This window comes from Nerophis ophidion, linkage group LG20, assembly GCF_033978795.1.
Source record: "Nerophis ophidion isolate RoL-2023_Sa linkage group LG20, RoL_Noph_v1.0, whole genome shotgun sequence".
Taxonomy (NCBI): domain Eukaryota; kingdom Metazoa; phylum Chordata; class Actinopteri; order Syngnathiformes; family Syngnathidae; genus Nerophis; species Nerophis ophidion.
Genome location: NC_084630.1, coordinates 10258486 through 10282730, shown reverse-complemented (window position 1 = coordinate 10282730; position 24245 = coordinate 10258486). Strand labels below are relative to the sequence as shown.

The 24245-nt window shown below is 41.3% G+C and overlaps 1 protein-coding gene across 1 annotated transcript in view; it reads right to left on the bottom strand.

The window, feature by feature from the left end:
• Nucleotides 1-24245, bottom strand: part of LOC133538706 (phospholipid-transporting ATPase ABCA1-like) — a 114451-nt gene that overhangs the window by 12933 nt on the left and 77273 nt on the right. Inside the window, exons 15-42 of the mRNA XM_061880420.1 lie at nucleotides 22666-22888; nucleotides 22358-22579; nucleotides 22065-22269; nucleotides 21832-21945; nucleotides 18230-18404; nucleotides 18017-18148; nucleotides 17779-17918; nucleotides 17523-17660; nucleotides 14755-14984; nucleotides 14590-14662; nucleotides 14311-14513; nucleotides 14141-14192; nucleotides 13909-14013; nucleotides 12374-12522; nucleotides 11011-11135; nucleotides 10776-10874; nucleotides 9449-9638; nucleotides 9263-9357; nucleotides 8505-8537; nucleotides 8319-8424; nucleotides 8113-8187; nucleotides 7859-8028; nucleotides 7590-7767; nucleotides 3555-3670; nucleotides 3329-3473; nucleotides 3119-3242; nucleotides 2343-2472; nucleotides 1571-1754 (exon numbers count right to left, since the gene is read on the bottom strand). Of these exons, the coding sequence (XP_061736404.1) occupies nucleotides 1571-1754; nucleotides 2343-2472; nucleotides 3119-3242; nucleotides 3329-3473; nucleotides 3555-3670; nucleotides 7590-7767; nucleotides 7859-8028; nucleotides 8113-8187; nucleotides 8319-8424; nucleotides 8505-8537; nucleotides 9263-9357; nucleotides 9449-9638; nucleotides 10776-10874; nucleotides 11011-11135; nucleotides 12374-12522; nucleotides 13909-14013; nucleotides 14141-14192; nucleotides 14311-14513; nucleotides 14590-14662; nucleotides 14755-14984; nucleotides 17523-17660; nucleotides 17779-17918; nucleotides 18017-18148; nucleotides 18230-18404; nucleotides 21832-21945; nucleotides 22065-22269; nucleotides 22358-22579; nucleotides 22666-22888 (3931 nt within the window). The remainder of the gene's footprint in view (nucleotides 1-1570; nucleotides 1755-2342; nucleotides 2473-3118; nucleotides 3243-3328; nucleotides 3474-3554; nucleotides 3671-7589; nucleotides 7768-7858; nucleotides 8029-8112; nucleotides 8188-8318; nucleotides 8425-8504; nucleotides 8538-9262; nucleotides 9358-9448; nucleotides 9639-10775; nucleotides 10875-11010; nucleotides 11136-12373; nucleotides 12523-13908; nucleotides 14014-14140; nucleotides 14193-14310; nucleotides 14514-14589; nucleotides 14663-14754; nucleotides 14985-17522; nucleotides 17661-17778; nucleotides 17919-18016; nucleotides 18149-18229; nucleotides 18405-21831; nucleotides 21946-22064; nucleotides 22270-22357; nucleotides 22580-22665; nucleotides 22889-24245) is intronic.

The window sequence follows — 24245 nt, the reverse complement described above, 5'->3', positions numbered from 1 at the left end:
CGACATTTTTGATTCTAAGAGAGACAAAACTCTAATAACATTTGAAAATCCAAGAAAATATTTTAAAGACTTGGTCTTCACTTGTTTAAATAAATTCATTTCTTTTTTTACTTTGCTTCTTATAACTTTCAGAAAGACAATTTTATAGAAAAAAATACCACCTTAAAAATGATTTTTAGGATTTTTAAACACAATTACCTTTTTACCTTTTCAATTCCTTCCTCTTTTTTCCTGACAATTTAAATCAATGTTCAAGTAAATTTATTTTTTTATTGTAAAGAATAATAAATACATTTTAGCTTCTGTTTTTTCGACAAAGAATATTTTTGAAATATTTCTTCAAACTTATTATGATTAAAATTCAAAACAATTATTCTGGCAAATCGAGAAAATCTGTAAAATATCATTTAAATCCTTTTTCAAAGTCTTTTGAATTTTTTAAAATTTTTGTTCTGGAAAATCGAGAAGAAATAATGATTTGTCTTTGTATATATGTAATATAGCTTGGTCCAATTTGTTATATATTCTAACAAAGTGCAGATTGGATTTTAACCTATTCAAAACATGTCATCAAAATTCTAAAATGAATCTTAATCAGGAAAAAATACTAATGATGTTCCATGAATTATTGTTTTTTTTTTTCAAAAAGATTTGAATTAGTTAGTTTATTAATAAAAACATAGAGTTAAAGGTAAATTGAGCAAATTGGCCATTTCTGGCAATTTATTTAAGTGTGTATCAAACTGGTAGCCCTTCGCATTAATCAGTACCCAAAAAGTAGCTCTTGGTTTCAAAAAGGTTTGTGACCCCTTGACTAGACGTATAAGATTTCATGGGATTTAGTGATTAGGAGTGACAGATTGTTTAGTAAACGTATAGCATGTTCTATATGTTATAGTTATTTGAATGACTCTTACCATAATATGTTAGGTTAACATACCAGGCACCTTCTCAGTTGGTTATTTATGCCTCATATAACGTACACTTATTCAGCCTGTTGTTCACTATTCTTTATTTATTTGAAATTGCCTTTCAAATGTCTATTCTTGCTGTTGGGTTTTATCAAATACATTTCCCCCAAAAATGCGACTTATATATGTTTTTTTCCTTCTTTATTATGCATTTTCGGCAGTTGGAACTTATACTCCGGAGCGACTTATACTCCGAAAAGTACGGTATATATTAAGTTTGTTTGATAAGCTGGGACTCTTGAATACAAAGAAGGGTGGGAGGACGGATCGATACAAAAATAACATGACAGTAAGGCTAGAAAATGTAATCATTCAATTATTTTGAAGATTTTAGGCAATACTTCCTCTGCAATTACTTGGTATTGGATCAATACCCAGATATGTATTATCACCCAAAACTAATGTAAAATATACAAACAATAGAAAAATAAGTGCCTATGCAGTTTTAACAGAAGTTTAGACAGAACTATGTTACAACAGAAAATAACCAGCTATTAACTGTAAATTGTCAAGAAGATTAATAATATTTTTGACAAAATAATGTAACTGTATATAACCATAGCGCCCATCCCTAGTAGGGTAAAATGTACATTTCCTACCTCGCCTGGGGGGATGCCAACACAGAGTCGGTCCACAGCCGGCTTCTGTTTCCTCTTATAAATCTTAGTGAGCTGCCGAAGCTCCAAGATGTCGGTCTGTCCTCCTCCACTGAGAATTCTCTGTCGTTCTCTGGCCACATCTTCATCCTCTTCTCCGATAGGCTTCAGGTGGCTGGAGGATGACCTGAAACGGTGCAAAGGCAATACATGGAGGTGAGAACATCATCAATCAATGTTTACTTATATAGCCCTAAATCACTAGTGTCTCAAAGGGCTGCACAAACCACTACGACATCCTCGGTAGGCCCACATAAGGGCAAGGAAAACTCACACCCAGTGGGAGGTCGGTGACAATAAAGACTATGAGAACCTTGGAGAGGACGAAAGCAATGGATGTCGAGCGGGTCTAACATGATACTGTGAAAGTTCAATCCATAGTGGATCGGGTCTAACACGCTACTGTGAAAGTTCAATCCATAGTGGATCGGGTCTAACATGATACTGTGAAAGTTCAATCCATAGTGGATCGGGTCTAACATGATTCTGTGAAAGTTCAATCCATAGTGGATCGGGTCTAACATGATACTGTGAAAGTTCAATCCATAGTGGATCGGGTCTAACATGCTACTGTGAAAGTTCAATCCATAGTGGATCCAACACAGCCGCGAGAGTCCAGTCCAAAGCGGATCCAACACAGCAGCGAGAGTCAAACCATAATTACTGTGAAGGTGTTAGAACAGAGGCATGAGAATAAAAATTGTAACGCAGTTACCTGGCCTTGATGCAGAAGTGATACTGAATGAGGACAGTGATGCAAAAGAAGATCACTCCTTCAATGGCCATTGCGAACAGGTTCTTTCCCACCATGTCCCAAGCCAAGGGAGAACGGAAACGGTTTTCACCTTAAGACACACAATTCCATCTTGTTAAGAACCCACAGGAACATATTCATCCATCCATCCATCATCTTCCGCTTATCCGAGGTCGGGTCGCGGGGGCAACAGCCTAAGCAGGGAAACCCAGACTTCCCTCTCCCCAGCCACTTCATCTAGCTCTTCCCGGGGGATCCCGAGGCATTCCCAGGCCAGCCGGGAGACATAGTCTTCCCAACGTGTCCTGGGTCTTGCCCGTGGCCTCCTACCGGTTGGACGTGCCCTAAACACCTCCCTAGGGAGGCGTTCGGGTGGCATCCTGACCAGATGCCCGAACCACCTCATCTGGCTCCTCTCCATGTGGAGGAGCAGCGGCTTTACTTTGAGTTCCTCCCGGATGGCAGAGCTTCTCACCCTATCTCGAAGGGAGAACCCCGCCACACGGCGGAGGAAACTCATTTCGGCCGCTTGTACCCGTGATCTTATCCTTTCGGTCATGACCCAAAGCTCATGAACATAGGTGAGGATGGGAACGTAGATCGACCGGTAAATTGAGAGCTTTGCCTTCCGGCTCATCTCCTTCTTCACCACAACGCATGAACATATTCATGCAGTTGCAATTAAAAACAGTAGGGATCAGTTTCCCTTTCCTGCTAGGCCACTTTACTATGCTTACCAAATCTTTCCAAAGCATCAGCCATTGCTTGGTTCTTCACCATGTCGATCAGGCCTCTCCCCAGACAGAAGTGAGGGAAGATGAGGAACACGTTCTTCAGGATGTCATTGATACCACCGATCTCCTAAAAGTATCAATTATTCAGTCTCAGTCCTGTAATAGTTGGGATGCGTGTTGGAAAAACAAATTGACAGGGAAGTTGTCATTTACATTGCCTCCAAACAGCTCCAGTACAAATGTGGACACGCTGCCGTTGATTCCGATCAGTATGTTGACGCTGGTCAGAACCACGTAGGCGGTGCTGGGGATCTTAAAGAAGAAGGACGCTGGGTACATCAAAGGGGTGATGGACCATCTGGAACGAATCAGCAAGGTCTGAGTCAAAAATGTTTAAAAAAAAGTAGAAGATTGTATGATTCTAAAAAACGGAAATTACCCGTAGAGCAGCAGCAGCAAGGCCAGCACAGGCAGGTTGGTGGAGGAGACATAAGCATCTTGTTGGAAGCAGATGAAGATGATGATAACCAGTGTGGCAGGGACAATGTAGTTACACTGGAAAAAAAGAAAAAGAAAAACATGTAACTAAAACTATTCTGAATGTTAGAGCGACGGCAGCGCCTAACCTAGATCTATTGAAACAGCATCAATCTGGCCCCCAAGTTTAGTTCAAAACTTGAGAGATAAACATTTTGTCACGCCTATGGATCATGTTTTGTTTTTGTCATGTTTGGTTATTTTCTTGGACACTTGTATCCCGCTTTTGCAATTCCTTGTTTCTCTTATCTCCATGCCAACTCATTGATTTTCCCCTTGCCCTCAAAACACGCCCCTGTCCTCAGCTCTCACACCTGTTGTTAATTTCATAGCTATTATTTAAAGGGGAACATTATCACCAGACCTATGTAAGCGTCAATATATACCTTAATGGTACAGAAAAAAGACCATATATTTTTTAACCAATTTCCGAACTCTAAATGGGTGAATTTTGGCGAATTAAACGCTTTTCTGTTTATCACTCATGTGGCGATGACGTCAGAACGTGACGTCGCCGAGGTAATACAGCCGCCATTTTCATTTTCAACACATTGCAAACATTGGGTCTCAGCTCTGTTATTTTTCGTTTTTTTGACTATTTTTTTGGAACCTTGGATACATCATGCCTCGTCGGTGTGTTGTCGGAGGGTGTAACAACACTAACAGGGAGGGATTCAAGTTGCACCACTGGCCCGAAGATGCGAAAGTGTCTGCCGCCAGACCCCTATTGAATGTACCGGAGTGTCTCCACATTTTACCGGCGATGACAGACAAGGCACAGAGATGTATGGATAACCTGCAGATGCATTTGCAACGATAAAGTCAACGAAATCACAAAGGTGAGTTTTGTTGATGTTGATTTATGTGCTAATCAGACATATTTGGTCGCGGCGTGACTGCCAGCTAATCGATGCTAACATGCTATGCTAATTGATGCCAACATGATATTTAAAGGCGGAGCTAAGACAGACATGGCACAGAGATGTATGGATAACCTGCAGATGCATTTGAAACTATATTACGTTTCCTTCCACCCACAATTAATGTGAAAAAAACACTTTCCAATCGACAGCTTTAAGTTGCTCCAGTGTCACAAGATGCAAAAGTCCTGATCGTTTGGTCCCCACATTTTACCGGCAATGCTAACGCAGCTATTCGGCCATGCTATGGCTGTGAATAGCGTCAATAGCTATTCGCTCAATAGCTTCAGTTGCTTCTTCAATACTTTCATACTCCAACCATCCGTTTCAATACATGCGTAATCTGTTGAATCGCTTAGACTGCTGAAATCCGAGTCTGAATCCGAGCTAATGTCGCTATATCTTGCTGTGGTATCCGCCATTGTTTGTTTACATTGGCAGCACTGTATGACGTCACAAGGAAATGGATAGTCGCATCGCAAATAGCGAAAATCAAGCACTTTAAAGCTTTTTTTAGGGATATTCCGGGAACTGTAAAATTTTGAAAAAAACTTCAAAAAATACAACAAGCCACTGGGAACTGATTTTTATTGTTTTTAACCCTTTTGAAATTGTGATAATGTTCCCCTTTAAGCCACAGTTACCAGGTAGTCGGCTGGCAACTTCCTACATACATAGCCGTATTTCTCATCTGCTCAATGCCATGCTATGCTGTTTGTTTTGTCCACGCCACGTAAGTTTTGTTGTTCATGCCACAGAGCAAGTGTTTTTGTTCATGTTTATAGTTTTTAGCCTTTTTACTAGTCTTTTGTTTTTTCATAGCCCCGTGTTTGTACCTCCTTCTGAGCGCCCTTTGTTTGCCTTTTCTTTTATAGTTTACTAGAGTATAAATAAAGAATGTACTCACATTCACGTCTCGCTCGTGCCAACTATCCTTTGCGTCGGAGAAACAACTCACGTCCAAGTCCAAGTTTGACACATTTTTGCAGCAAATTCCTAAAAACACTACAATGGCTCGGGTTGTGTAGAGGACCTTGGACCACTTAACACATTGGTAGATCCTTGCATTGACATTTTAACTTTGCTAGCAAAAAATGAACACCAGGGTCAAAACTTGTGATTTACATAATCGAGGCGTTCCCCAAGGCACCCCCTTTAAGTCCACTCCTTTTGGGCAGGCATCATTTTTCATAATGTGATTTATGTAACTCAGGTGTTGCAATAGCTTGTCCACTTCCGATGTTTTTATTTATACGAGTAGTGTTTTACAAGGTTCCATTTTAGGTCTCTTTTATTAATCATCATTTGTGCTAGTCAACTGGTGGCCCACGAGTTTAGTTAAAAAAACTAGAGATAGTCTCACATTTTTGCAGTAGATTCTTAAAAACAGCAGAGCACTCCTGTAACTCTGATAAAATAAACACATGTGAGAATGGGATATCTTAACTGTTCCTTTTTAATCCATAGTCATGTTTAAAGCAGCTAGTATTTTCCTATGTAGTGTGTCTTCTCGTGATCTCCATGTTTTTATCTTATGTCCGCTAGTAAACTCTGTTTCACCTTGAAGGTGCTGTGCTGTGCGCGTAGGGGTATAACATACTCCCTTCCTGTGGAGAAAGCCTTATCTGTTTTGAAATAACATATTTCTTTCTGGGGGGGAGGGGCTGTTTTCACACTAAATAAGATGACTCTTTTTGTTTGATTTTTAGACCGCTTCTTGATGCTGCTATTATCGCATTGTAAGGGCTGGTCTCCTAAAGCTTTAGTAAAACTTGGCCAAGTACTATTGTGTCTCTGTGGTCCTTCATACTCAATATACAGTGGGGCAAAAAAATTATTTAGTCAGCCACCGATTGTGCAAGTTCTCCCACTTAAAATGATGACAGAGGTCTGTAATTTTCATCATATGTACACTTCAACTGTGAGAGACAGAATGTGAAAAAATCCAAGAATTCACACTGTAGGAATTTTAAAGAATTTATTTGTAATTTATGGTGGAAAATAAGTATTTGGTCAACCATTCAAAGCTCTCACTGATGGAAGGAGGTTTTGGCTCAAAATCTCACGATACATGGCCCCATTCATTCTTTCCTTAACACGGATCAATCGTCCCCTTGGTTAAAAACAGCCCCAAAGCATGATGTTTCCACCCCCATGCTTCACAGTAGGTGTGGTGTTCTTGGAATGCAACTCAGAATTCTTCTTCCTCCAAACACGACGAGTTGAGTTTATACCAAAATGGATACATGGATGATACAGCAGAGGATTGGGAGAATGTCATGTGGTCAGATGAAACCAAAATAGAACTTTTTGGTATAAACTCAACTCGTCGTGTTTGGAGGAAGAAGAATACTGAGTTGGATCCCAAGAACACCATACCTACTGTGAAGCATGGGGGTGGAAACATCATGCTTTGGGGCTGTTTTTCTGCTAAGGGGACAGGATGATTGATCCGTGTTAAGGAAAGAATGAATGGGGCCATGTATCGTGACATTTTGAGCCAAAACCTCCTTCCATCAGTGAGAGTTTTGAATGATTGACCAAATACTTATTTTCCACCATAATATACAAATAAATTCTTTAAAATTCCAACAATGTGAATTCCGGGATTTTTTTTTCACATTCTGTCTCTCACAGTTGAAGTGTACCTATGATGAAAATGACAGACCTCTGTCATCATTTTAAGTGGGAGAACTTGCACAATCGGTGGCTGACGAAATACTTTTTTGCCCCACTGTATGTCATCCAAAATAATATGGGATTGTCCAGTGTGTTTTATTCTCTGAGAGGATGACTGGTCGCGTGCAACAAACACCAAAATTAAATGTCTATACTGTCGAGGACGCTGGCTCTCGTGAATATACAAAATAAGAATAAGTGAAGGGATGAGTCCGACCCTCGGGTTCTTGGCTTTCTGATAAAGTGGCCATCAAAACAATTTAGTTAAATATCCCAGCCATAGTAAAAACTGCATGTATTCTGTAAACCTATGTTGCACCACTGCTAACGTGTCTTACCATGTCCCAGACAAAGTTGGCCAGCCAGTAGAGGAAAGGTTGCACTCCACTTATGAACTGCATGTGTTTGGCCTTGTTCACCCTCTCCTGAATGAGGAAAACAACAAAGCTGGCCGGCACAAAAGACATGGCGAAGATCACGCAGATGGACACCAGCACATCCACTGATGTTGTCATTCTGAGGAAACATTTGAAGAGTTCAAAGGTAAGTCAGTGATTAGTTTCCTTGTCAGTCTTACTTTTCGTTTAGCAACAAAATGAACACTTACAGTGCCACTTGTGACAGCTGTTCCTTGGTGAGGTTGAGAGGATGATTAAAGGCAGTGATGCCAAACCTGGCAGGATCTTTGCCGGCTGGCAGGCTTGCTCGAAGGATTCCATTGTTCATCACGTTGAGGAAAGAGCCGATACTGTGCCAGCCCTTGTTGTTGAACCAGATCTGTGGGCAGATGTGATATCTAAGTTTGTTGCTGATGTAGTATTATTACATGACCGCCTCATATGCATGTGAGAAAGTTCAAACCTTGACATTATTGTTGGTGTTCAATCCTTGAATAAAGTTGGAGAGACTACGGAAGAAACGATCTGCTGCTGTCCCCTGGAGGTGACAAAGACCGGAAAGTCATGTTTTTTTGTTGTTGCCGAAGACATATTAGCATGTCTAAAAAAATATGCCACAACAAAGAATGCATGGAAAACACTACAAACTACTACAAAAAAATCTCTCACCCTTTCTAGATGGAAGCGTCTGCGGAGTTGAGCAATGGCATCGTCGATCTGGTCGCTGTGGGCAGGAAGCTGGGAGCCTCTGGCCCCAAGTGAGAAGCCACCGTATCTATACAGAGATATTGTAAACTATTCAAATCCCAGATACCCTCATGAGATCAATTTCTGATTAAATGTCAGATAACGTACCTGAACTCATTGACCCAAATCTTGTTCTTCAGGCTGTGATGAGTTAGACAAGAAAGAGGTTTAATTGCAAACATTTACTCAAAAATACATAAGAATTAGAGATGCGCGGTTTGCGGTCTCATCCAGGTGCTAGCGGGGTGTATAATATAGTCAGGAATAGTCGTGGATGCAAAGGATTCTGGGTATTTGTTGTGTTGCGTTTATGTTGTGTTACTGTGGGGATGTTCTCCCGAAATGTGTTTGTCATTCTTGTTTGGTGTGGCTTCACAGTGTGGCGCATATTAGTAAGAGTGTTAAATTTGCTTATATCACAAACATCAGTGTACTCTGTGTCACCCAGTATGCCTTGCAGTCGTGTGCGTGTATCTGCAGAAGCCACATACAACATGTTGCTGGACTGGCAAGCAGTTTGTACATGTTGGAGAAGGCGTCAAAAGCGTCAAAGGCAATGGCTTCATAACACGCCCTTATTACTGTTATCTGGATGAGCACCAGCGAATATTCGCGAGAATGGTCGCGGCTCTCATTGTCTTCTTTACTCTGTGAAACGGGTTAAAATATCTCTCTGAGTGGTAAAGGTTGCCGATCCCTGACATATAACAACGGGGGGGTGGTTGCAGTTGTGATAAAATGCTGGTTCGGGTGGATCGCGGGTGGATGACGACTATAGTGATGCGGTTGCGGATGATATAATTGCCTATCCGCGCATCTCTAATAGGTATGGTGATGATGACGATAAAATGGGTAATCAGCGCTACCTTTTGCCAATGATCTGAGCGTAAGTCTTCACCAGATAATCTGACACGTTTCGACCAGTCAAATTTTGAAGAGTGTCTTTATCGCTTAACCTAATCTGGATACAAAAAGCAGACAAAACAGTTCATTTAAATGCAAAACAAACAGTTATACTTTGCAATTGAGTTAAGTGATAGGGTGTTGCTAACCTGTGGGGGTGGAAGACCCCCTGCACCGCTCGGACATTCCGGCAGCATCCTTTTGCGTCCCTCACAGCTGCACTCGCACAGAGGAGATGGATTCTTCATGGACCAGTTGCCTTTGTCAAACATGTCCCTTAGACTTTGAGGTACTTGTGGAACTGACCACTCATCCTCCATTGCTGCACACGGAGTATCCCTGTAGCATATAGAGAATATGAGTGTATGGTTCGATACCTATAGTAGGGAAGTGGTTTATATGGCCCGATTTCTGGATGGATCTCGCGTGTTATTTAATTTTGTAATTCGGTCTGCTGAAAATGATGGAAAGCGCCACTGTACAGAGCAAAACCGATGTTGTGGTCAAAGTTGTAATTGCCAAAAAAACATTTTAAGATTTCACCACCGCAGTCTGGCGGCTAAAGCGGATATCTGCGTTCAAAGGACTCCGGCTTACTAGTGATTCCCAGAACCCAAAAAAAAGTCTTCGGGCTATACAGCGTTTTCCATTTGGGCTCCAGTACTCTGGAATGCCCTCCCGGTAACAGTTCGAGTTGCTATCTCAGTAGAAGCACTTAAGTCTCATCTTAAAACTCATTTGTATACTCGAGCCTTTAAAAAGACCCCCCTTTTAGACCAGTTGATCTGCCGTTTCTTTTTTTCTCTTTTTCTCCTCTGCCCCCTCTCCCTTGTGGAGAGGTCCGGTGGCCATGGATGAAGTACTGGCTGTCCAGAGTCGGGACCTAGGATAGACCGCTCGTACAGAGTCGGGACCCAGGATGGACCGCTCGCCTATGCATCGGTTGGGGACATCCCTGCGCTGCTGATCCGCCTCCGCTTGGGATGGTTTCCTGCTGGCTCCACTATGGACGGGACTCTCGCTACTATTTTGGATCCACTTTGGACTGAACTCTCACTGTTATGTTAGATCCACTATGGATTGGACTTGCACAATATCATGTTAGACCCGCTCGACATCCATTGCTTTCGGTCCCCTAGGGGGCTGGGGGGATGCCCACATATGCGGGTCCTCTCCAAGGTTTCTCATAGTCATCATTGTCACTGTCACCGACGTCCCATTGGGTGTGAGTTTTTCCTTGCCCTTATGTGGGGTATACCGAGGATGTCGTCGTGGTTTGTGCAGCCCTTTGAGACACTTGTGATTTAGGGCTATATAAATAAACATTGATTGATTGATTGATAGTGCACCCCCACAATTTGTCACGTTTCATGTGTCAGGTAAATCGCTGCAAATGAGGCCATATGAATCACCTTCCTTTTGTAGGGCTGCTATATTGATCTTCGAAAATTAAGTTATGAAATATGAAGTACTCACGTAATGGGTTGTCCTTCCATGCAACGTGTTCCATATCCCGGTTTGTCTGTCAGAGCTCCAAGAAGTTTGTTGGTGTGAGGGTCCTCAGGTAAGTCATTACTGTAAAGACAAATGTGTTGTTTTAAGTGTGTTTGTCTCTTATCACACAATTCAGTTCAGTGTTGCCTAAGACAGACAAAAAGTGTTTCTTAAATGTTTTTTTAATCTCAACCAGGATTTAAGATTTCAAGCAAACCTGATGAAGGTAAACTGTTCCCCATACATTCCAGGATCCAGAGCCAGACTTGGGTACTTTCCAAATGGAGGCACAATTAGACTGAACACCAGGGCGATACACACAAATACAGCTGGGAGGACAATCTGGAGGCAAACACAACATACGAAATGTTTGTTAAAATCACTTCTAACAAAATATTTACATGACATTACATTACATTGTCTAACTAGTACATGAGCAAAAACAATAAAACATACTTTTCAATTAATTAGTTACTGATCGGACTAAACCCCTGTCCTTTAACCCTAATTCTTAATTTAATCAAGATATTTTGGACAATTCTATACATCCAATTTTGTGAAAAAAGTTTAAGGATGCCTTTTTTCTGTTACGGAGTAACTTCTCTCTAGTGCACAATTTTTTTTCTTCCATAAAGCAGTGGGTCGGACCCAGAGTGGGTCCTCGAGCAGCAGGAAAGATTTTCATTATTTGTGTCCACACTCTAGTATTCATGTTATGACATAATAAAAGCATGCAGCTAGGTGGCAGTAGCGCCACATTTGACCAACAGGTAAAAGTAGTAAGTACAAAAGAACATATGTGTACAGAGTTAACATAGGCAGAAAGATGGAGAATTAAAAAAAACACGAGTTGTTGTCAGCAGCATGTATAAGGTATGTGACTCACCCAGTATGTTGTACAGATAAATAGATCAATACTATCAAGTAATTTAATTCAGGTTGGGTCAAATTAATTTATGTTTGTGGAGAGGCGGAGCCGGCAAACGAGCAGCGGGGCAGGGCACGCTGGAGCCCGGCCCAAGATGGCGGCGAGGAGGCGGAGACGATGACCGAGCGGAGAGACGGGGCGTGCCGTGAGCGACGCTACGAGCGAGATCAGGTGCGTGGCTCGCACACCGGGACACAATTGACTTATCTGCTCACAGGGTATAAAAGGGGAGAAGGAGGAGAGATCGAGTAGGGGAACCCGCAGCAGTACGTGACGAGCGAGAGCGACAGAGCGCGAGCCGAAGACAGCGACGACGGGGGCGGCTGAAAGCGACCGAGGAGCGAGTAGTGAAAAAGGATCTGAAAAGCGACTCGACCGCAGACAAGCTTAATTGTAAAATAAAGCAAGTCAAACCTGCTCGAACATGTCCTTCCTTGGTGCCCCTTGGAACCCGCACGACGACGGCAAGAGTCCGTCCCAATGTTTAATGTCAGAATATAATTGAGATGCAAGGCCATAAAACTTTATTCGGTGTAAAATAACTGTGAGAAGACCAAGCCCACATTTACTTCCATTTTCAATTCCTCAAGATTTGACGATTTTGTCCAGATGAGGAATACGTTAACAAAAAAAAAAAAAAGCATCAGCATACCTGGGCGAAAAAGCCTTTCCTGGAACGCCGAGCATACAGGAATCTTTTCCAGAGTAGCGCTACAAACTGCTGTCGCTTTAGACTCCATCCTTTCACCTGGTATGAGCCTTTACCATCTATTCCACTAAGCCAGTCGGTCTCACGAGATTCTGGAAAGACAAAGCAGAACCACGAATGAGCGTTAAGGAAAACTGAGTAAAAACTTTTTTCCATTTGATATATTTACTAAAGGTGTCAAACAATCATTTGTTTAATCAGATCATTCACCGGATTGCAGCGGATTAATGTTGACTAGCCGTTCATTTTTATTCGATATCATTTTCATGTATCTACACCTTGTATTACTTTTGTGTTATTACTGTGCTATTTTAAGCGGGAAGTACTTTTGTGAAAAGAAAACTCATTCCTGCAGAGTGTGAATAATAAATACTCTGTCTGCCGACTGTTTCCTCATGTTTTGTTTTTGCTCACATTTCCCATTGAGAGGAGCAATGCTTTGTTTATCGTCTTCCATATTGACTGAGACACTACCTGGACAAACTGCCGGAATTGCGTTGCCACAGACATTTAAGGGATTTTGAGTCGTTCTGCACTGCTAAACTGCGTACATTTTTTAAACCAGGTTAATAACGATAAGGGATTAATTCAAATAACATGTTCATTTCAACAGCCGTACATTTTATACATGAAAACAAAAATACAATGCTGTGTAAAGGCATATTTGCCAACCCTCCCGGATTTTCTGGGAGACTCACGAAATTCAGCGCCTCTCCCGAAAATTTCCCGGAATAAATTTTCTCCCGAAAATCTTCCGAAATTCAGCGGAGCTGGAGGCCACGCCCCTCCAGCTCCATGCAGACCTGAGTGGGGACAGCCTGTTTTCACGTCCGCTTTCCCACGATCTAAACAGCCTGCCTGCCCAATCACGTTACAACATCTACGGATTTTAATAAAAAACTGCACACACAAGGAGACGAAGCAGAAGAACGAGGAAGTTACAGCCATGGCGACTCCGTCTGTAATAAGAGTGATTCTATGTTGTCTGTTGCCATCTCCTGGTGAATGTTGGCAATAGCGTTATGGGGTTGCTTTTTGATTGACCAACGATTTACGTGGTGTTGCGCACCTGACGGCAAGTGACTCTCGCCAGTACGCAAATAGCAGAACAGAGGTTACTCAAATAGTGAAAGGTAAGTGTTGTTGTTGTTTTTTTAGTAACCAGCAAGCACAGTACAGTTAGTAGAACAACTGTTTTTATTAGTGTATTTGATAGGTGCCGTCTGAAATTCAACTATTACTTTTATTTATTTATATAATAAAATAAATATATAGCTAGAATTCACTAAAAGTCAAGTATTTCATACACATATATATATATATTTAAATATATATATGAAAAATATATGAAATACTCGAGTTGGTGAATTATACTCCTCCCCTCTTAACCACGCCCCCCCCCCCCCCCCCCATCCCCCACCTCTCGAAATCGGAGGTCTCAAGGTTGGCAAGTATGTGTAGAGTTCCTGCTGTTTTACCTTCAGAATCGTTGAAGTCAAAGTCGTCTTCAGTGAAGGGCTTCAGGCAGCTTTGATGGTCTCCAAATGCGTGACGGCGACGAGTCCGCGTTGGCACTACTCCGTCTGCAAATAAAAGCCACCATTAGACTGAATATTTCCTGTATCCGTTTTATTTGTGTCTTCTCATATGCGTACAAAATGGGTTAAACAAAGCTTTATGATATAAAATGCTAATTCCATCAAATCTCACCTGAAAGTTCCACAGCATCGACGCCACTGTCTTCAGCAACTTTTAAGAAAATCTGAATGAGAAGACACACAGTAAATTAAACATCAACAAAAGCTGTAAGCAATCTTGTATATTCCCATGGAAGATACTGTAAATCATTTTGCAGTACTGAAGCCTTTCCAGTTCTTTACCTCCTCTAGGGTGGTGTCAGATATGCCATAGCTTGATATTCCCAGGTCAGTGTGACGGTCATCAAGCTCATGAAAGAGTTCCACAAAGGCTCCATCTTTGGCTGACTGGTAGGGCAAGATGTAAGTGAGCTCATGTCCGACGTCTTCCACCAGGCGAGCTTCTGACACATGCTTAAATATCACGTTGGAGATGAGGGAAACGTCTGAGGTGTGAAAATAAACAGGAGTTACCAATGTATGAAGTCAAAGTTGTGAACTTAATTGAAACTTTTTTGTTACCAATTGTGGTGGTCTCACTCTCTGGTTCGCTGCCAAGGCCTGCATCTGAACTGCTCTCAGAAACGCTATCCTCCTGTGTGGAAGCACAAATTAAAGTTAAGCAAGAACAAGATAGCATCAACACAACCATGCAAGTGAAAATAATAAACGCTTGCTTTTGCTTACCTTTTCGGTTTTCTTGCTATAGGAAACGGTGCTGGCCGAATTCCTGCAAGACTGAAGTGCCAAATCGTAGTCTCTCTTAACCAGGGTCAAGTAGTAGCCCGTGCCCAGCTGGGTCTTTAGGAAGAGCGAAGAGCCGACACAGCACAGCTTGCCGTGGGAGATAATGGCAATGCGGTCACCCAGGATGTCTGCTTCGTCCATGTGATGGGTAGACAGGATAATGGTGCGGCCTGCCCAATGGACGATCAGTGTTATCCATAGTCTACATTCTACTTTGTCATATGTAAAACTGATCATTTTAAACATTACTAACTGCTGATGTGCGTCTTTAGTTCTTATATCAGGAGGTCATGTTTTGATCTGAATGAATGAATGAATGGTTTATTTTGAGCCATGCAAACAAAACAAAAGAATGACATGAAATACAAAAGAGATACATATATATATATATATATTATTTTTACACCTACATTGAAAACAATACATGTGACTAATCTTTTGTCGATGTCAAGATTGGCTCAAAAGGGAGTGGGAAGAAGTAAACTTATTAGGTCCCACCCCTATACATATACAATATATATATATGCAGTATATAATACAATAATATATATAATATAATTCAATTCAGTGTTTGCTGCGTAGATGCAATATATAATACATTTAAATTCACACACACTTACATATATACATATGTACACACACATATATACACAACACACACATATATACACACACATATATACTATACATATATATATACGTATATATACACACATAATCACATACATACACATGCATATACCCAAAATACATGCATGTTTTTAGGTACAGTATGTCAACCTGGGTTTTTACAATGGTATTATAGGTATTATCTTAAGCACCACCCAATTACATTTTGGAAAACACTCAACATTTCAAAAGTGATTGTTAAAGGCCCACTGAAACCCACTACTACCGACCACGCAGTCTGATAGTTTATATATCAATGATGAAATATTAACATTGCAACACATGCCAAAACGGCCGGTTTAGTTTACTAAATTACAATTTTAAATTTCCCGCGGAGTTTATTGTTGAAAACGTCGCGGAACGATGACGCGTGCGCGTGACGTCTCGGGTTGTAGCGGACATATTAGCCCAGCACCACACACGGCTAAAAGTAGTCTCTTTTCATCGCATAATTACACAGTATTTTGTACATCTGTGTTGCTGAATCTTTTGCAATTTGTTCAATTAATAATGGAGACTATAAAGAATAATGCTGTTGGTGGATTGCAGCTGCCTTTAGCACCGAAACACAGCCGGTGTTTCTTTGTTTGTTGTGAAGCTTTAACACAGAGCGGTCAAGCGAACATGTTTCTCTATGTCAACCAGCAAGTTTTTGGATGGGAAAATTGTGATATTAAGTCGGCTCTTACCGGAGACTTCAGTGGATTATAGGACCTCATCCTGCAGCTCAAAAAGGCAGCTGTGATCTTGGCTCCTCGGCTTCTCTGAGAGACACTGGCGTTCACCGCAGCCATTCGACTTTCAGGTATGACTTTACAATCTCACTAAAACACTATTAAAACAATAAGCTGATAAGGGATCTTCCAGAATTAACATAGCAAACGTGTCTAATTACATCTGAAACGCCACCTGGAGCCGTCGCCTTTTCTTTTTTTTTTTTTTCTTTCTAGTACTTCACCCTAAAGGTCCTCATCCACGAATCTTTCATCCTCGCTTAAATTAATGGGGAAATAGTCGCTTTCTCGGTCCGAATCGCTCTAGCTGCTGGTGGCCATGATTGTAAACAATGTGAGGATGTGAGGAGCTCTACAACCCGTGACGTCACACGCACATCGTCTGCTACTTCCGGTAAAGGCAAGGCTTTTTTATTAGCGACCAAAAGTTGCAAACGTTATCGTCGATGTTCTCTACTAAATCCTTTCAGCGAAAATATGGCAGTATCGCGAAATGATCAAGTATGACACATAGAATGGACCTGCTATCCCCGTTTAAATAAGAACATCTCATTTCAGTCGGCCTTTAAATTTGTAGAGTTTAGATTCTATTTTTCTTTACATTACCATGGTTTCCGGACTACAAGTTACTACTAATATTAATATTTTCCCATCCTTTCCACTATACACTTTATACAATACTGTGACTAATTTATGGATTTTTCCATGTTCACGAGCGTCACATGCCGCCAATAAATTTAGCCTTGTCACATCAGACTAATGAAACTTTCAAACTGGTCACAGTTGACCAATTAAATTGTTAACATTAAATCAAATGCACCCTCGCAATCATTCAGTCGGCCATTAAGCGAGTTATGGACTCGCCCTAATCATGGAAGAAAAAACAACAAAATTTACACGTCAAAGCCCCAAAGCCAAAGACGATTAACCCGACTGTTGGAAAAGGAAATAGCCGCAAAACAGAACATAAATTAACCATCACTTATGGGCCCAAATGGCCAGAACGCTGCTCCCCGAAAGAAGACGACTTCAATAGTTTCTGTACGTAGGCGGAGGAAAAGGACGAAGACTGCACTCCATGACTTTTCCTGTTAGTTCCCTATTTTCAATGTTTACACTTGCAGATTTTAGGCTTGTTCGGCCGGTATATGTACAAAATAAAATTCTGCCAAAAATTAGGTGAGTGGAGCTTATATTTAAGTGCGCTCCATACCGGAAATTACGGTAGTTCAAGATTAATGTTTTTATTTCAACTGTTCACAATCTGGCTGTGGTCTGCACCCAGATTGTTCTTGTTTCCTGTACCTTGTCTGTATTTAAGAAGCAGGTCCCAGATTCCCCTACGAGCATAAGGATCAACGCCAGCAGTGGGTTCGTCCAAGATCACAACTTTGGAGCCTCCGACAAAAGCCAAGGCCACTGACAACTTCCTCTGCATCCCTCCTGAATTGATAACAAAGGGAAGAAAATCATTTTTAGTACATCAAGAAAAACAAGTTCTTGCATGAAACACAAATATTAATGCGCGAAAGGTTATGAAATTGGAAATAATCGAGCCGACCGGAAAGTGTGCTGGTGCGTGACTGTCGTTTGTGAGGCAATCCAACATCGTTAACAATTTGTTCCATCTCGGCCTTCACCATCTCCGCAGGCAGTCCTTTCAGGCGGCCGTAGAACCAGATGTGCTCCTCCACTGTCAGCCTGGATTTATTTTCGGTCAGACCACAAATAAATGTTAAGAGAATTTCTAATAATATCAAAACGCTTAAATGCGAATGTGACCACGACTTTCCACATACATGCTGAAAAGAACATTGTGCTGGGGACAAACACCCAGATTTTGCCTGATGTTGCTAAGTTCTGAGCGAATGTCTTTGCCCAGGATGTAGGCCGTTCCTGAGGTGGGCGGAAACAACCCTGTCAGGATCGACCTGTCGCAAAAATAAGCAGGGACAAGTCAGTAACTCGTCAAAACACAGAGCTCTGTTTACAAGAAGGGTGTGCTGTCGTACATTGTTGTGGTCTTTCCAGCTCCGTTGTGGCCGAGGAAAGAGGTGATCTGTCCTTCGTAGAATCTCAGGGATAGTCCATCGACTGCGAGTTTGTTTCCATGGCTGTAGACCTTCACCAGGTTCTCAATGTAAACACCTGGCTCAATGTGGCTCGGCTCCTCCTCTATGCACACAGCTGGAGATACAATTCAAAACCAATATCAGCATCTTAGCTTCAGTTGTAGTTTTATATCATTGTGGCACTACACAAGATTTTGTTAGTTGTCCCATTTCGACCCTTTTTTAATATCACTTGTGTAATACACTATGGCTGACTGCAGCCTAGTGAGTACTGTAATAAATTCGTCTCTCTCCAAATCCTTCTTAAAGATTTGCGGCTTGTACAGGTGACTATGTGGGTGTTATTTCATGGCGACTAGGCTTTCTTCACGTTAGAAACCGTATTTAGAAACTCTTTAAACAGTTTTTTTTTAATGCTCCAGCTATAGAAAATATTCCATTTATAATCAATAATTTTTACTTCGAGGAAATTAACGTACAACGACCGGGACTGGAAACAATTATTAACGATAAACGAGGGTTTATTGTATAAGTTTGGCGACCAGAAGGAGATTTGGTTATGTGTAACAAAGGCCAGCCAGAGAGGCTTGGCCATGTGTACCTAAGTAAACCTCACTCCTTGGCTCTCGGGTTGATAGCCCGGGCTTTTAGCTCGGTAGCTAGCATGCTTGAACGACCCAGGTTCCATAACCTGGCGGGTTATGGAAGCCGGAGTGTGTGCATAACAGAAATATACAATGAAAACATATTTCAAGTAGGTTTATAATGACATCTTAAAAGATAATGTATTATTATCATTTACATAGATTTGTATTTACTGTAGACAATTACATATCATCATCATCATCATCATTTATTTTTATTCCTTTCATGAAAATGCATATTTACAAGCCACGTACAATTGACACTGTCATTGTTTTTTTTGTTTTTCTTTCGTATACATTTCCATGATCAGAAAGGAGCAGATGGAAGAATTATATTCTTATATTTATCTGCCCCTTTTTTAACACAAATTACAGTATTTTAGATGAATTATAACTGTTCCCTCCACCAAAACCCAAACTCCAACATACTTTTCCATTTTCCTTTAAGCACTTTCACAATGACACGTCCAATCTAAATCAAAACTCAGTTCGATATAATTTCAGTTTTCTCTGTTTATAACTTTTTTTAAATACAAATATATTCTTACATGTGAACAATAAACAAAAAGATTACATTGACAACTACAATTCAGATCAATCCAATATGGTCAATGTCATGTTTTTATATTTCTGATAATGTCCAGTTATATAAAAAAGTAAAAACATTGAAAAAAAAAAAAAATTGATATTTCCTACCAATTTGAAGCCAATTCAAAACTGCTATGCCCCATCAACATTAATTGAAAAATGGGTTGCAGGTTCGATTCCCGCTTCCGCCATCCTAGTCACTGCCGTTGTGTCCTTGGGCAAGACACTTTACCCACCTGCTCCCAGTCCCACCCACACTGGTTTAAATGTAACTTAGATATTGGGTTTCACTCTGTAAAGTGCTTTGAGTCACTAGAGAAAAAGCGCTATATAAATGTAATTCACACAATAAATGGGCAAAAACTATGAAGAAACACAAGTTACTTAGACATACATATTTTTGGGGAAAGGTTTTGTCTCCAATGTAAAAATTGTAGACAATTTTTACATTGTTGGTAGACTGGCCGTGCCAGCAACTTTAGGGTTGCAGATTCGATTCCCGCTTGTGCCATCCCAGTCACTGCCCTTGTGTCCTTGGGCAAGACACTTTACCCACCTGCTCCCAGTGCCACCCACGCTGGTTTAAATGTAACTTAGATATTGGGTGTCACTATGTAAAGCGCTTTGAGTCACTTGAGAAAAGTGCTATATAAATATAATTCACTTCACTAGTACGACCGTTTTAGAAATACAAGCTGTAAATATGTCCCGACGATAGCCTTCAAAGCGATGCTAAATCAGCAACTGAATGGATGTGGCTGGAATGCTGCTCAACTGAAGTGAACCTGTTACAGAGAACATGTTGCCTCGAGGTATATACATTTAGCAGAAAAAAAGGATAACTTTATCCGTGAGGTAAATCAGTCAGTCCATCAAAGTAGGACAAGCAAACAGCTGCAGAGACCAACGACCGCGGTGATGATCAGCTACTGAAGTGATCGGTCATGAACTTAAACAACCGCACGACTCTTTACGCCAGAAGCTGGCTCTACCGTATTTTTCGGACTATAAGTCGCAGTTCTTTTCATAGTTTGGCCAAGGGTGCGACTTATACTCAGGAGCGACTTATGTGTGAAATTATTAACACATTACCGTAAAATATCAAGTAATATTTTTTAGCTCATTCACGTAAGAGACTAGAGCAGGGGTCGGGAACCTTTTTGGCTGAGAGAGCCATTTATTTTAAAATGTATTTCCGTGAGAGCCATATAATATTTTTTTAACACTGAATACAACTAAATGTCTGCATTTTTAAGAAAGACCAACATTTATAGAGTATAATATGTCATAAACTCGCATGGCAGCAGTAGTAGCGACCCTTAGATGCAGGAACCAGGAGAGCGAGGCGCAGGTAAGATGCTTTTAATATCACCAACAGAGGAGAATGAAGCAGTCTTGCATGTACAGTTCTAAACAATAGTCAATCTTCCAGCCCTGAGGAACGCGCAAGATAAGCATAAATAGAAACATGCTGATTGGCAGCAGTTGAGGGGAAAAAAACACGGCGCTCAGCGGGACAAACAGGAAATGGCAACAAAATAAAAGCACTGATGGGAAGTAAATACGAAACAAAGAAGCAAAAACAGAAATGAAGTGACAGATCTTCCCATAATAAGTCTCTTATTCTTTTTAATAACATTTTTATTCGGAAGCTCACCGATGATAAATAAAATCCTTCTTGCTAATCATTAATGCGACTTCTTGAACAGGTGCGGTAGAAAACAGATGGATGGATTAAAATGGATGAGAATATTTTTTATATTTTGAATGTCATTTTTAACACTGCGATTACCAGCGGAATTATTCATTACTTATCGTGTTAAGCAATGTCAGCTAAGATTTATCTGAGAGTCATCAAAAGAGCCACATCTGGCTCTAGAGCCATAGGTTCCCTACCCCTGGACTAGAGGTATACGATTTCATGGAATTTTGCGATTAGGAGTGACAGATTGTTTGGTAAACGTATAGCATGTTCTATATGTTATAGTTATTTGAATGACTCTTACCATAATATGTTAGGTTAACATACCAGGCACCTTCTCAGTTGGTTATTTATGCCTCATATAACGTACACTTATTCAGCCTGTTGTTCACTATTCTTTATTTATTTTAAATTTCCTTTCAAACGTCTATTCTATGTGTTGGGTTTTATCAAATACATTTCCCCCAAAAATGCGACTTATACTCCAGTACAACTTATACATGTTTTTTCCCTTCTTTATTATGCATTTTCGGCAGGTGCGACTTATACTCCGGAAAATACGGTACTTAAAAAAACGTTTAACTTCACAAAACAAGCATTATTTTTACCATCAGCGTTGCCTTTCGTGGACATAGGCGTTGAGAAGTTCTGGTTCTCTTTTTCGCCACACCAGTATGTCTTTGTGAAAGGGAAATACCAAGGTCTGGGTATTCCGTACTGGCCTGCAGTGGAAAGAATTACATTTGTCTTTCAGTGCATTGCCATTCACGTCTCTTTCTTATTTAGTACATCCCTCATTTTTTGTAAAAAGGTTTTCGAAGAGTAATTCGTCCAGACTCACCAGGGAACACAGCCTCAATATACCATGTCATAAGTCCATAGAGCACAGCGTCAAAGAGCATGAGAAAAATGGAGGTGGTCAGGTTGTAGCTATCCTCCTCCAGAGGGCTGGCCAGCAAGTTGGACCACTGGATTCCCACGCCTTGCTCCTCAAACAGGGATAAGTACTCACAGCCAAATCCAAAAGCTACAGGAGACAGCAGGCTCTGCGGAGAGGACGGTGAATAGACACACTTTAGTCCGGACAAAACAATACTCTGGTTATTTATGGATGATTAAGTTCCATCAACGCACCACAACAAGTTTTGCTCCGTATCCGATGTAGTCTTGCCAAGCAACGCACAGCACGTAGGGCAGGTAGAGGGTGAAATAGATGATTCCACCGCAGGCCGCTGCCAAGTTAGCGCGAGAAAACAATGTGCTAATAAGGAAGCACTGCATGATAGTTACTACGCCGAAGGAGCTCAGGAAAAGAAAGACGACCCCTGAGTCGCTGTAAGGCAGCAAGTTTCCAGTCTGAGAGGAGGGATGGACATAAACATGACATCTATTACTTTCCACATTATTAGTGTTTAGCTAGAGAGACAAATAATTACACCTACCTTCAACAACATGACCAACAAGCCAGCGCTGATAAGCAATGGAATCAAACTGCTGATGAACCAGCTGAGCCACAAAATGCCATTGTTCAGTCCCATGATCCTCATGGTCTCCTTGAGCCGGGCTTCCTTCTCGTAGACCACTCCCTTGATGATGATGGCCACGGAGTACATCCACGCCAAAGTCATAAACAAGGGCATCGACCGACTCATCACCCGTAGGAAACTATGAAAGCAAAAATGAATTAAAAATGTAATCCGGTTTTTGAATCAACTGCTTACATATTTTCCGGACTATAATGCTGCGGGTAATTTATTGATGTGTTCACAAGCTTTACATGTCGCCAATAAATCACATCAAACCAATGAAATTGCCTAACAGGTCACGGGGGACCAATGAAACTGTTAACATTAACATTTGTACCATATGTCCCGGCAAGGAATCTGCGTTCAAAAGACTCCGACTTATTAGTGATTCCTAGAGCCCAAAAAAAGTCTGCGGGCTATAGAGCGTTTTCCGTTCGGGCTCCAGTACTCTGGAATGCCCTCCCAGTAACAGTTCGAGATGCTACCTCAGTAGAAGCATTTAAGTCTCACCTTAAAACTCATTTGTATACTCTAGCCTTTAAATAGAAATCCTTTTTAGACCAGTTGATCTGCCGCTTCTTTTCTTTTTGTGGAAGGGGTCCGGTCCGATGACCATGGATGAAGTACTGGCTGTCCAGAGTCGAGACCCAGGATGGATCGCTCGCCTGTGTCTCGGTTGGGGACATCTCTACGCCGCTGATCCGCCTCCGCTTGGGATGGTTTCCTGTGGACGGGACTCTCGCTGCTGTCTTGGATCCGCTTTAAACTGAACTCTCGCGGCTGTGTTAGAGCCACTATGGATTGAGCTTTCACAGTATCATGTTAAACCCGCTCGACATCCATTGCTTTCGGTCCCCTAGAGGGGGGTGGGGGGGATTGCCCACATTTGAGGTCCTCTCCAAGGTTTCTCATAGTCAGCATTGTCACTGGCGTCCCACTGGATGTGAATTCTCCCTGCCCACTGGGTGTGAGTTTTCCTTGCCCTTTTGTGGGTTCTTCCGAGGATGTCGTAGTCGTAATGGTTTGTACAATCCTTTGAGACATTTGTGATTTAGGGCTTTATAAACAAACATTGATTGATTGAAATTAAAAGGCCCTCACACAATCATTCAGTTAGCCATTTAGAGCGTTATGGACTCACTCTCGTCATGGAGAAGACACAACGAAATGCACACAACGCAGCCCCAAAGCCAAAGTAGATCGACCCGGCCATCGGTAAAGGAAATCTATGACCAATAAAGAGATCCCGAAAGCACAGACCGCAACATGTCAAAGAAGACGACTTTAGTTGTTTCAGCACGTTGCAGGAGGAGAAGGGCGAAGATTGCGCTTAAAGAACTCTCTGGTAGGGTCATGTATGCCGTATTACAGACACTGTCTTTTGTAAATTTTGTGAATAAACACAATTGCCTGTGTAAATCTTTTTAATATGTACACCTGCGGCTTGTAGACTTGTGCGGCCAATATAAGTATAAAGTTAAATTTGGCCCAAAATT